The sequence below is a fragment of the Haliotis rufescens genome, unplaced genomic scaffold (genome assembly GCF_023055435.1).
Source record: "Haliotis rufescens isolate VD_foot unplaced genomic scaffold, xgHalRufe1.0.p SCAF_1, whole genome shotgun sequence".
Taxonomy (NCBI): Eukaryota; Metazoa; Mollusca; class Gastropoda; order Lepetellida; family Haliotidae; genus Haliotis; species Haliotis rufescens.
Window position 1 is genome coordinate 11,907,651 of NW_025963779.1, and position 12,773 is coordinate 11,920,423.

Consider the following 12,773-nt stretch of genomic DNA (forward strand, 5'->3'; position numbering starts at 1 on the left):
ATAATCCAAAGTGATAATAATAATAATAATAATAATAATAATAATAATAATAATAAGTGCATTTATAATGCGCCAGATTCCATTCACCAGCGCTACACTATGATTACACCCGGTTAATGGATCAGTGAGCACTCGATTTTCATTCAGCCCTAGAAACTCTCAGGTGTCAAGCTGCCTAACGTGGTCACCCATCCAACTACTCTCCGTGACCGACGTTGCTTAAGTTCACCTGATTTGGGATCACTGCGCTGTGCAGAGGACCACGTGCCACCACAAAGTGGACGGGGAATAACAGATGTCAAGTTAGTCATTATCTGTATTGTTTTAATGCATTAAATTACAGTACAGAGTGCAGGTCATTAAAACACCAAAACACGTAATGTATGCTTGGGACTGAATCATATTGATTGAATCTATACATATACAACATTAAGTAATAATATGTTCTAAGAAACCCCACATCCAAAACATGGCTATGTGTGTTTACATAAACACAAATTTCACACATTGCCCTTCTCACAAAAAGCCACTGTTCAAGAGTTCAGCTTAAACAGTCACACAGCGTGACCTTTGTCCACAGTTTCATAGTACAGTAAGCATAGTAACTTTATTCATCAGCTGTTGAAGGGTTGATATGAGAAATCGATGAAATGATTCACATCTATATTCTTCATACGGACTGTGTCCCATGTCATGAATAATCTATGGAGCTTCTGGGTCTATGGAACTGGCTCAACCTGGAGATTAAAGCATCTGAGGGTGTGTCTTGAACGATGCTGGAGTCTGCTGTCGTAGTTAAAACAGTTACTACGAACCAGTCTGTAGATTGATGCAACTCTGCCTTAGCTAACGGATGTCGCACTTCTCCTTCAAGCCCATTGGTGCTCTCTGTTACCGTACAGTTAAAGGGACATTCGTGACCAACTCGTGTTATTCCGGGACAAGCCGTCTTGCAGGTTACGGAAAGGGGCGAGTGGTGACGAATGTTAAAGGGAAACCAATAAGATGATGCCAGTGATGAACCAATATATATGAATCTCGGCTATTTGTTAGTCTTTGCCATCCTTAACTTTTCCAATCGAAATGTCTGATGCTAAGTCACACGCTGCTTCTGTTGAGATGTTGGCCATTCTTGGCGATGATCACGAGCAAGTCGGCAAAACGCAAGATGCTACGAGCTACTTTGTGACGTCAAAGGGCCGGGAGGGATGGGCGTTGTCGCCTTGGGGGTGGAGGGGGAGGCGGACTTTCTCGTGCTGCAAACAAAAATATGTAAAGGAAGATTATATAAAAGTAATATGAGCAGAGTGACTTTCCGAATGGTAAATATCACATGAAGTTCTTTAGGAATAAAAATATGTATTAAATTGGAACATTATACATATGTTATGCCTAATATATAACAATTACGAAACGTAAACACACAATAATGTTATTCTTAAAATATTCGATGTTTAAGGTGAGGTGAAATTGGGTTTAACGTCGCGTCCAAGATTATTGCACTTATATAGCGACGTGCATGCACGTGAATGTGTGTGTGTGGACGCTCTACCACAAGACCACGGAGGCGGTCTTCGATGTTTAAGACGTATAATAATTTCATTCAATGAGGTAACTTAAGAAACAGCGTATCTATCACAAACATGTGTTTATGAATCACAGTCAAACAGTGATGATACCAGATGCACTCTACATTAATTCATATTTTTTTATAATTATAAATGTTTTGAGTTTGAAGGCACTTAGAATCAGTAAGTATAGATTATGCCGCTGTTAGCAATATGCCATCAATATCAAGACGGGAGACACCAGCAATGGGCTTCACACATTGCACCCTGTAGGGAACGAACCCGTGCTTACGGCGTGACGAGCGAACGCTTTAACCACTAGGCTATCCCACCGCCCCGTTATACATAAGCAGTGTTGATCAAGTGAATAGGTATTTATAACATTACAGTTGATGCAACCTGTAATAGATCAGGAAACATGCCACATATGGTTGTTCGTGGTCACAGCCGTGCGATAACATTTCAAATTAAAAAAAAATTAAACATTGGTTGAAATGGTTCGATTGAAGCATAGAAATATGAATCACCTTACTTCTATGGTAGTTTTAGAATGTCCGTACGACGTGCGTTGTGAATGTACTTTTATTATTGACTTCCTAAACAAAGAAATACCCCCTTTTCTGGCTCGCCCGACTGCTTATTTGTCATTTGTTTCGTCGTCCGTCGTTCGTCGTCCTTCCTGAAGAGAAACTACTGACTCTGTAGCTTCACCTGCTTCTTCACCAATGATAGCACCTCCATTTGTTTAAGAATTTCAAATAAGAATTTCAGTCCGGCCAATCACATTAAAAAAACTATTCGTGGGGCATTACGCAAACATTTGTGTTCAAAATGTAATGAAATTTGGTATCTATTTCGTTAACAGTTGGACACACATGTTCTTTTTTCCCGCAATACTTTAGTTTGTTGTTTAACGCCGCACTCAACAATATTCCAGCCATATGACGGCGGTCTGTAAATAATCAAGCCTGGACCAGATAATCCAGTGATGATATCATGAGCATTTATCTACGCAACTGGGACACGATGACATGCATTAACCAAATATGCGAGTCTGACCACCCGATCCCTTAAGGCGCACCTTACGACAAGCATGGGTTGCTGAAGACCGATTCTAATCCGGATCTTCATGGGCACCGCAATATTTTAACATGGACATTGTTCTGACCTTTCTGTTTTGTTTATGCTCTTAAGTTACCTCAATGCTGTACACGAGGCTTTGTGAAAGACTCTCCTAAAGGGGCGTTCGGGTAGCCTAGTGGTTAAAGCGTTCGCTCGTCACGCCGAAGACCCGGGTTCGATTCCCGACATGGGTACAATGTGTGAAGCCCACTTCTGGGGTCCCCCGCCGTGATATTGCTGGAATATTGCTAAAAGCGGCGTAAAACCAAACTCACTCACTACTTCCCTAAAATTACCAGACTGAACCTCATAATGCAGGGTCTTTTTTCATCACATATTATTTTGTTAAAATAATTAATATTTACGTGTTTTAATCTTTAGTATTATTGCAGAAATCATTTGAATATCAATAATGACAGCGACCTTTCTTAAGCTAAAGTGCCGTGGCACAATTGTAGTAATTTAATGAGTAAATCATATAAACAACAGATAATTTCTGTGTCTAGGTCATCAAGCAGACCAATATATTCCCCAGGAAGCTGATAGTACAATGTACACGCAGTGATCTTGTATAGAGTATTATTCACCCGAGTGAGATTTTCTACAATATTAGTGATGATGATGTTCACGACGAAAAGGCAATGTTGATGAGTGAGTGAGTTGGGTTTAACGCCGCTTTGAACAGTATTCCAATAATATCATGGCGTGTGAGCTTGATGTGGGAGGAAATCCCGAAGTGATGCAGGTCTCAAACATTTACTGCGCTTGGGAAACCCACGATCACGGTATGGTGCAGACAAATCTAGAAACATAACCGGGGCAAACCGGGATTCGAACCCACGATCACAGGTCATCTGGGCCATCCGTGCCCCCATTCATGATGAAAATAAGAATAGCAATACAGTATATGACGTACGTTGCTTGGCAACAAGAGCACTTGGGTAAGTCTTTTTGCACGGCGTGTAGGGCTCGGGTGACGGCAACTCGCGGATTCCGTGAAATCTGAATCTAGCTTCGAAATCTGAAACAACAAGAATCAATACGATAATTCATATATATATATATATATATATATATATATATATATATACCAGTTATTACATATCGATTGTTTATTTCACCAAGCACTCTGCATTTACGTGACGAGTTTTCGAAAATGATTCCTGTAATAACTTTCAAGAATAGGACCAGAAAAGGTAGGTTGGGTTTTATTTGAACGGACGTCTGAATGACAAGTCTTAACTGGAGAAATAGTTACCTGATATATCTGGTACAGATCTAGATACCGGTCGACGTGTTCTCTCAGGCAATGGCGGTGGGACTGTAGAATTCACTGACAGCAGCTTGGCCATCTGTAATAAGTTTATCGCAACATTATTTGTTTGTTTGTTGTTTAACGCCATACTCAGTAATAATCAATCTATATGACGTCGGTCTTTAAATAATCTAGTCTGGACCAGACAATCATAGTGTTTGACATCGTGAACATCGATCTACGCAATTGGGATACGATGACATGCATCAACCAAGTCGGCAAGTCTGACCACCCGATCCCATTAGTCGCATGGGTTACACATTTTAACACGGATATTGACGGGGTCGCCGTGTTATTCAACTCAATGGTATGAACAATGTCCTTCATTCGGCTTCCTGACTGTAACTGAAACCAGGGTCAAGGTTTGGAACAAGTTCGTATCCAAATATAGACATGGCTTTCCCCTCTCCCTGTCAGCCTCTGGTGTCCACATTTCACCGCTTTGGAGGTACAGTCGAGCATATGGTCTTTCCACCAAGATTTCAAAGAGCGTCACAAGACTCTTGCTCAGAAGTTGTTTGATCAAGGTTCCAACATTCCATGCTTTCAAAAGCTATGGTAGACATTTGGAGGACATTTCCAATTTTGACGCATCAGTGACAAGAATGATGTCTCAAGCAGTTCCCTATTTTGACTTGTACCATATGGTCCCGTGTTTTTCAGGTGAACAATTGACTTTCCTTTGCATGTGTTTGTGATGGGTGTCACCGGTGGGACAGGATACGCACACCTTTTCGCGAATACCTGGTGTGATCTCAATTGGATAGTGATTCATAAACACATGCTCTCGATATAGTCGGAATCGTACAATCGACTCTGCTTTCAGCAGAAATTCCTTTAATGTTTTATATTTACTGACTTTGGATATCACTTGTTTGATAACGGTGGTAAAATCTACACGGAAATGCCTCTACGATTTTAATAAAGAAGCTGATTATCCACACTGTCTTGTCAAAGGATCACCTAACTTATTTTATTCCACTGTGATTTCAAAACGCAATGTGTGTCTTGCATTACTGTCTTAGGTATCCGATTCAAAACCAGTGACAGTTTTAGTGGATTATTAGTTTAACATCAGTCACCTGTTTGTATCAGTGTAACATCAGTCACCTGTTTGTATCAGTGTAACATCGGTCACCTGTTTGTATCAGTGTAACATCAGTCACCTGTTTGTATCAGAGTAGCATCGGTCACCTGTTTGTATCAGAGTAGCATCGGCCACCTGTTTGTATCAGTGTAACATCGGTCACCTGTTTGTATCAGTGTAACATCAGTCACCTGTTTGTATTAGTGTAACATCGGTCACCTGTTTGTATCAGTGTAACATCGGTCACCTGTTTGTATCAGTGTAACATCAGTCACCTGTTTGTATCAGTGTAACATCAGTCACCTGTTTGTATCAGTGTAACATCGGTCACCTGTTTGTATCAGTGTAACATCGGTCACCTGTTTGTATCAGTGTAACATCAGTCACCTGTTTGTATCAGTGTAACATCAGTCACCTGTTTGTATCAGTGTAACATCGGTCACCTGTTTGTATCAGTGTAACATCAGTCACCTGTTTGTATCAGTGTAGCATCGGTCACCTGTTTGTATCAGTGTAACATCAGTCACCTGTTTGTATCAGTGTAACATCAGTCACCTGTTTGTATCAGAGTAGCATCGGCCACCTGTTTGTATCAGTGTAACATCAGTCACCTGTTTTATCAGTGTAACATCGGTCACCTGTTTGTATCAGTGTAACATTAGTCACCTGTTTTATCAGTGTAACATCGGTCACCTGTTTGTATCAGTGTAACATCAGTCACCTGTTTGTATTAGTGTAACATCGGTCACCTGTTTGTATCAGTGTAACATCGGCCACCTGTTTGTATCAGTGTAACATCGGTCACCTGTTTGTATCAGTGTAACATCAGTCACCTGTTTGTATCAGTGTAACATCAGTCACCTGTTTTATCAGTGTAACATCGGTCACCTGTTTGTATCAGTGTAACATCAATCACCTGCTTGTATCAGTGTAACATCAGTCACCTGTTTGTATCAGTGTAACATCAGTCACCTGCTTGTATCAGTGTAACATCAGTCACCTGTTTGTATCAGTGTAACATCGGTCACCTGTTTGTACCAGTGCAACATCGGTCACCTGTTTGTATCAGTGTAACATCAGTCACCTGTTTGTATCAGTGTAACATCAGTCACCTGTTTGTATCAGTGTAATCGGCCAGCTACTTGTATCAGTGAAACATAGGTCACCTGTTTGTATCAGTGTAACATCAGTCACCTAAATGTATCAGTGTAACATCAGTCACCTTTTTGTATCAGTGTAACATCAGTCACCTGTTTGTATCAGTGTAACAACGGCCACCTGTTTGTATCCGTGTAACATCAGTCACCTAATTGTATCAGTGTAACATCAGTCACCTGTTTGTATCAGAGTAAGATCGGTCACCTGTTTGTATCAGTGTAACATCGGTCACCTGTTTGTATCAGTATAACATCGGTCACCTGTTTGTATCAGTGTAACATCGGTCACCTGTTTGTATCAGTGCAACATTGGTCATCTGCTTGTATCAGAGTAACATCGGTCACCATTTTGGAATAGTGTAACATCGGTCACCTTCTCGTATCAGAGTAACATAGGTCACCTGTTTGTATCAGTGTATCACCGGTCACCTGCTTGTATCAATGTCACATAGGGCACCTGCTTGTTGAACTTCTTTCAAGATGTTTTTAATTATTTTACCAACCATTTGAGGCTAATAACATTATACATGGTGCTGCACTTATTATTACCAAATACTAGGACATCACCTAAACACATACACTACAGACAGACCCGGAAGCAGCCATACGCGCAGTATTTGGTGTCAGAGGTCATATTATATCACATTGTGTGTCCACACGACTTCACTCAAGGAGGAAACTGTTGTCGAGTTTCCTTTCCGCGACTTAAATTTCCTCTGTTTTTCCCTGATGAACTTGAAGGCCATGCCGAAACTCCAAGCTCAAACTTAATAAAATTATATAAGCAGAAGAGGCTCTTTCTGTATAATATAGACCGCCATGGTAAATTTAAGTAATTTCGTTAATTTTGTGACTACTTTTCCGTGTAAATGGTTTTAAATGAATGCACCGTGATGAGTTCTGATAAACTGCTCTAGTAACGCCATCATGTCTTTAAACAGATGACTCATCGTTGGTGTCAAATACTACGTATATCGAACTTGCATCACAGTGTATAAGGTTCTCAAACATTCGGTTAAGTTCCAAGCTGTTTCTACGTGGCTCCTTCCTTGATGTGGAAGGTTGGTCCTGGTGTGGTCTGTCATAAGCAGAGTTGTCTCTCTTAGGTGTGTCAGGATCTTATGATCGAGAGTTTAAATTCCAGATTTGCCCTGATTGTGATCCTTTGATTGTCAGCACCTCAACGTTGCTCACGAAGGCTGACACTCCTGTTCGAAGCGGCGTTAAACCTCTCTGTGTATTATACACATACGGCTAATAGGCCATTGACGCCTATCCGTTTTTTGTTTACGCGTAACCGCTAAAATCGCTTTTGGTGAAAATACACTGAGGCATCCACACTTGTCCGCAGCATTATCCGTACACTTTGGATGCGTGTTCCGCATCCGTTTTTTAGGTTTTGAAATCGACTTTGCGGATACGGATCGACCTGTGGATGGAATAGCCCCTTGCTGTGACGTCATATTATATTGTATCCCCGTGGAATTCCCTTTTAGCACGTCCAAACGTGTGGATACTACGGTGAGTGAGTGAGTGAGTTTAGTTTAACGCCGCTTTTAACACTATTCCAGTTATATCGCGGCGTGTCAGCTTAATGTGGGAGGAAAGCCCGAAGTGATGCAGATCTCAGACGTTTACCACTTCGGTGAAACCCACGAGCACAGGTATGGTGCTGACAAACCTAGAAACATAATCGGGGCGAACCGGGATTCGAACCCACAATCATAGGTTTCTGGCGTGCCCAAGGGACGCAACTCTGCACCGCGAATCGTGACGCCTTAGACGACTGGGCCACCCGTGCCCCCGGATACTACGGATACGTGTCACGGGCAGTCGTGAACCCGGCTTAAACGGCCATTGTACCTCATCATTACCATAAGGCGTGATGAAATAGCTGGGTCATTGCCGGTGCGTTAACATTAGATGCCATACACAATGAAATTACTTCACTTACCTACCCGTGAAGATCCGGGGTAGAATTGGTCTCCACCAACCCATGCAACCCATGCGACTAAACTTGTTGTAAGAGGCTACTAACGGGATCGGGTGGTCAGGCTCGCTGTCTTGGTTGATGCATGTCATCGTATCCCAATTGCGTAGATCGATGCTTATCATTTCAATGACTGGATTACTGGTCCAGACTGGATTATTAACAGACCGCCGTCATATGTCGGGAATATTGCTTAGTGTGGCGTTAAACAACAAACAAACAAACCTAGCAGAAGGTTTTAAACACTCAAGTTTTAGGTTAATCTGTCATTGATGAGGGAGGCGGGCCGGTTGATCGCGGGTTGATCGCGGGCCGGTCGCTGGTTGATCGCGGGTTGATCACGGGCCGGTCGCGGGTTGGTGAAAGGTTGGTTGCGGGTCATTGGTCTTTCACAATACGTATATATGATAACAATGATACCACAATGACGTGCATTCAGTATCTTGTGAATATATACGGCGATATTAAAGTGATGTTACAATGAAAACGACAACACCCTATCCATATAAAAAAGCCAAAGACAATCATAATCAAAGAGGCCACAAGCCTATCATACTCAGTCAAACACTGAAGCCACAAGCCTATCATACTCAGTCAAACACTGAAGCCACAAGCCTTTCATACTCAGTCAAACACTGAAGCCACAAGCCTATCATACTCAGTCAAACACTGAAGCCACAAGCCTATCATACTCAGTCAAACACTGAAGCCACAAGCCTATCATACTCAGTCAAACACTGAAGCCACAAGCCTATCATACTCAGTCAAACACTGAAGCCACAAGCCTATCATACTCAGTCAAACACTGAAGCCACAAGCCTATCATACTCAGTCAAACACTGTACTGTTGAAGATGAAGGGACAAACGAAATACTTCGTATAATCCGAGGTTCGACACAACCTAAAATGATCAATAAAGAATGAATACTCTAGGACCACGAGAGAACCGTAAGTTCGACACAGCATGTTTCAACACAACGGTGTTTGACTGTAGTTAATAGAGAGCTACACGGGTGGCCCAGTCGTTTAAGGCGCCGCGATTCGCTGTGCAGAGTTGCGTCCCATGGACACGCCAGAAACCTATGATTGTGGGTTCGAATCCTGGTTCGACCCGATTATGTTTCTAGGTTTGTCAGCACCATACCCATGCTCGTGGGTTTCACCGAAGTGGTAAACGTCTGAGACCTGCATCACTTCGGGCTTTCCTCCCACATTAAGCTGACACGCCGCGATATAACTTGAATACTGTTAAAAGCGGCGTTAAAACACAACTCACTCACTCACTCACTAATAGAGAGCTAAACTGTGAACCGAACTACACATGGAAGAATACAAAGCTGAACGAGATGATAATTTAAACAATACGAGTACGTCTTCTCTGAAAACAAAAGTAATCGTCATTGAATTTTCGTTGTCTTATTGAGGATTCTATAATGTTTTGAGAAATTAAACATTCTCTGCTTAGCTTTATTTACACATATGTTTCTATGGCGCAAAGTAATTTGCCATTCGAAATATTCAGTAGTTTGAAACGGAAAGGGCGTGTGTGACTTGTTTGTTATTCCAGTAGGTCGACACCACAGCATCAAACTGTTGTTAGTTTCGCAGTTTGTTTCAAATTGTTCATATCTCCATTCCTATTGCTATTTTTCAGTTTGCAATAAATGCACAGTTACGTTTTCTTATGCATGAGTATGAAAACCACATCATTTGCAATCTTTGTTCAGAGGTCGATGTCATGGGCAGGTCTTGGACATATGCGAATATAGGTTGTACTTACATTAGAAATAAAAGAAAATCCAATTTGAGCTGACCACCGTATTGCCTTTTAGTAGAATATTAGTCTTCTCTGCCTAGTTTAACTTGCCATGGCATGCTGTGAGAATTAACATGCAAATATGATATGCATTAAATAGCATTATGACGCTTAATGTCAGATAAAGTATTATATACGGGGTATCTAATAACCTACCACTTTATTTATAAGGAAGTGTTTGCAAGCGAGCACGCGTTGAACTCGTATTTCCTAATGAAAGACCATTCCCTTATTTCCGTCCCTGTTCTCATGTATACTTCATGTATAATATCCTATGACTGTTATGAGTGAGTTGGGTTTAACGCCGCTTTTAACAGTATTCCAGTTATATCGACTTTGCGGATACGGATCGACCTGTGGATGGAATAGCCCCTTGCTGTGACGTCATATTATATTGTATCCCCGTGGAATTCCCTTTTAGCACGTCCACACGTGTGGATACTACGGTGAGTGAGTGAGTGAGTTTAGTTTAACGCCGCTTTTAACAGTATTACAGTTATATCGCGGTGTGTCAGCTTAATGTGGGAGGAAAGCCCGAAGTGATGCAGGTCTCAGACGTTTACCACTTCGGTGAAACCCACGAGCATGGGTATGGTGCTGACAAACCTAGAAACATAATCGGGGCGAACCGGGATTCGAACCAACAATCATAGGTTTCTGGCGTGCCCAAGGGACGCAACTCTGCACAGCGAATCGCGGCGCCTTAGACGACTGGGCCACCCGTGCCCCCTATGACTCTTACGATTATCATCATGATATGGAGCTATGATACACTGAATCGTCGATGATGTTCCGTTCCATAATGTAACAATACGTAACCAGTGTTACCGAGTTGCCTTGGTAATTGACAATACAGTAAACTACGGTTATAACGAACACGCTTATAACGAACGGATATAACGAACTTATTTTTTTGGACCCGACTATTTGCTGTAGTTATACTTATATATGCTTATAACGAACTACGGTTATAACGAACTAACATAAGTGGTCCCTCATTTTCAGCAATATTCCAGCAATATCACGGCGGGGAACATCAGAAATGGGCTTCACACATTGTACCCATGTGGGGAATCGAACCTGGGTATTCAGCTTGATGAGCGAACGCTTTAACCACTTAGCTACCCCACCGCCCCTGCTGGTCTATTGACTCTCTTTCACTGATTAAATGACGTGTTATAGTTATTAATTAACCACGCTTATTAATTGTCTCCATTCTTATGCAAATGGGGGGCGGTCGGGTAGCCTAGTCGTTAAAGCGTTTGCTCGTCACGCCGAAGACCCGGGTTCGATTCCCGCCGTGATATTGCTGGAATATTGCTAAAAGCGGCGTAAAACCATACTCACTCATTCACTCACTCACTCACTTATGCAAATGATTAATGACTATGGTTTCTGGGAGATTTTAGAAAGCCATAACCTCTCCCAACGCCCACTGCATACTGACTATGCAATCGTATCCTGTTAACTCAAACTTTCAAAATCTTAGCGCATGAACGCATAATCCTTGCACGGGTGTCATCGGTTTACATATCATTCTCCCTTACAACTGAAGTACTCCACGCTCAAGTGACACGTGAAGCCTGGTGCATATTGAGATAACACACAGGTTGTCTATAAATAACAACGACTTACTCTGTGCACATGGAATATACACGAACTATGCATTCTATTTACTTCAGACATAACACCTTAGAAGTGTCGCGTTGCATAACACTGTCTTTTTCATACCTGGCGGTATATTCAATGTTCATCAGCCGAGCACAATTGGGCTCATGCTCTCTGCACGGAATACATCGAGACGTGCACCAACTCAACAGATACATCGGAGTCTAAAAGAGGCAATATAAATAATATATGTGTACGCTATATTCAAGGTTGACGCTAATCGAAACGTCTTATTCTGTAGCAGTTGTTTATACACAAAAATATCGGAGTTGTTATATGATATCGCGACCGTATGAAATACATTCCATTGCAACTGATTGACAGCCACGGCCCACCTGACTGACAGAAATACGTGACACAGTAATGTACATCGACATGTCTGAGAAGTGATGGATACGACATCCCAAACTCATGCATGACAGTGAATGGGGTGGACAGTTTTACTCACCTTGTCAATATGGAGGTAATCCGACCCTATCCAGTTGTCAGTTATACCATTATGAAACTGGGGTATTTTGTTTCATGATATATTTATCCTAACTTTCCGAAACAATAACTTTCTGTAAATCCCATTTCCCCGAGATAGCAGTGTGCAAGGGCGCATGTGCAGTGTAGATATGCAAGTGTCAATATACTCCGACCAGGAAGTAATATAAGAGCTCGCATTATCAATGACATGTCCAAGCCCAAGGCATACGATAAGAATTTGACGTCTATTCTCGATAAGGGCTCGTGGACCGGAGGGCTGGCATGGGAACATGTATAATTAACACCTCTAAAGTTGCATTGCCTGTTTGGTGTTTAGTGAAGCGGAGCGTTCTGGTATACGGCAGAAATTGAAGATCGTATTCATGTGACGTAAGTTCATGAGTAGGAGCTGACTAGGACATTTGTGTATGTTCCTGGGCCGAAGCGCTTTCGGTTAAGGAGGAAGTTGTGATTGCTGGTTTGATTAATCTCACTGCCCCAAGTGCCGCTACTTAGATGTATTAATCATGCGTGTTTCTTGCTGGGTTGGCCAAATAGATTATTAAAAGCTCTATGATTCAT

At 41.9% G+C, this 12,773-nt stretch overlaps 1 protein-coding gene across 1 annotated transcript; it reads right to left on the bottom strand.

Annotated features, from left to right (window-relative positions):
* Positions 1-307: 307 nt before the first annotated feature.
* On the bottom strand, positions 308-12,390 carry LOC124147910 (WAS/WASL-interacting protein family member 1-like). Its single transcript, XM_046518762.2, has 4 exons — positions 12,172-12,390; positions 3,949-4,042; positions 3,607-3,711; positions 308-1,256 (listed from the first exon to the last, which is right to left on the bottom strand). Exons 2-4 carry the CDS (start codon positions 4,040-4,042, stop codon positions 1,192-1,194), a joined length of 264 nt encoding a protein of 87 aa, XP_046374718.1. The 5' UTR covers positions 12,172-12,390; the 3' UTR covers positions 308-1,191.
* Between the last annotated feature and the right edge of the window lie 383 nt (positions 12,391-12,773).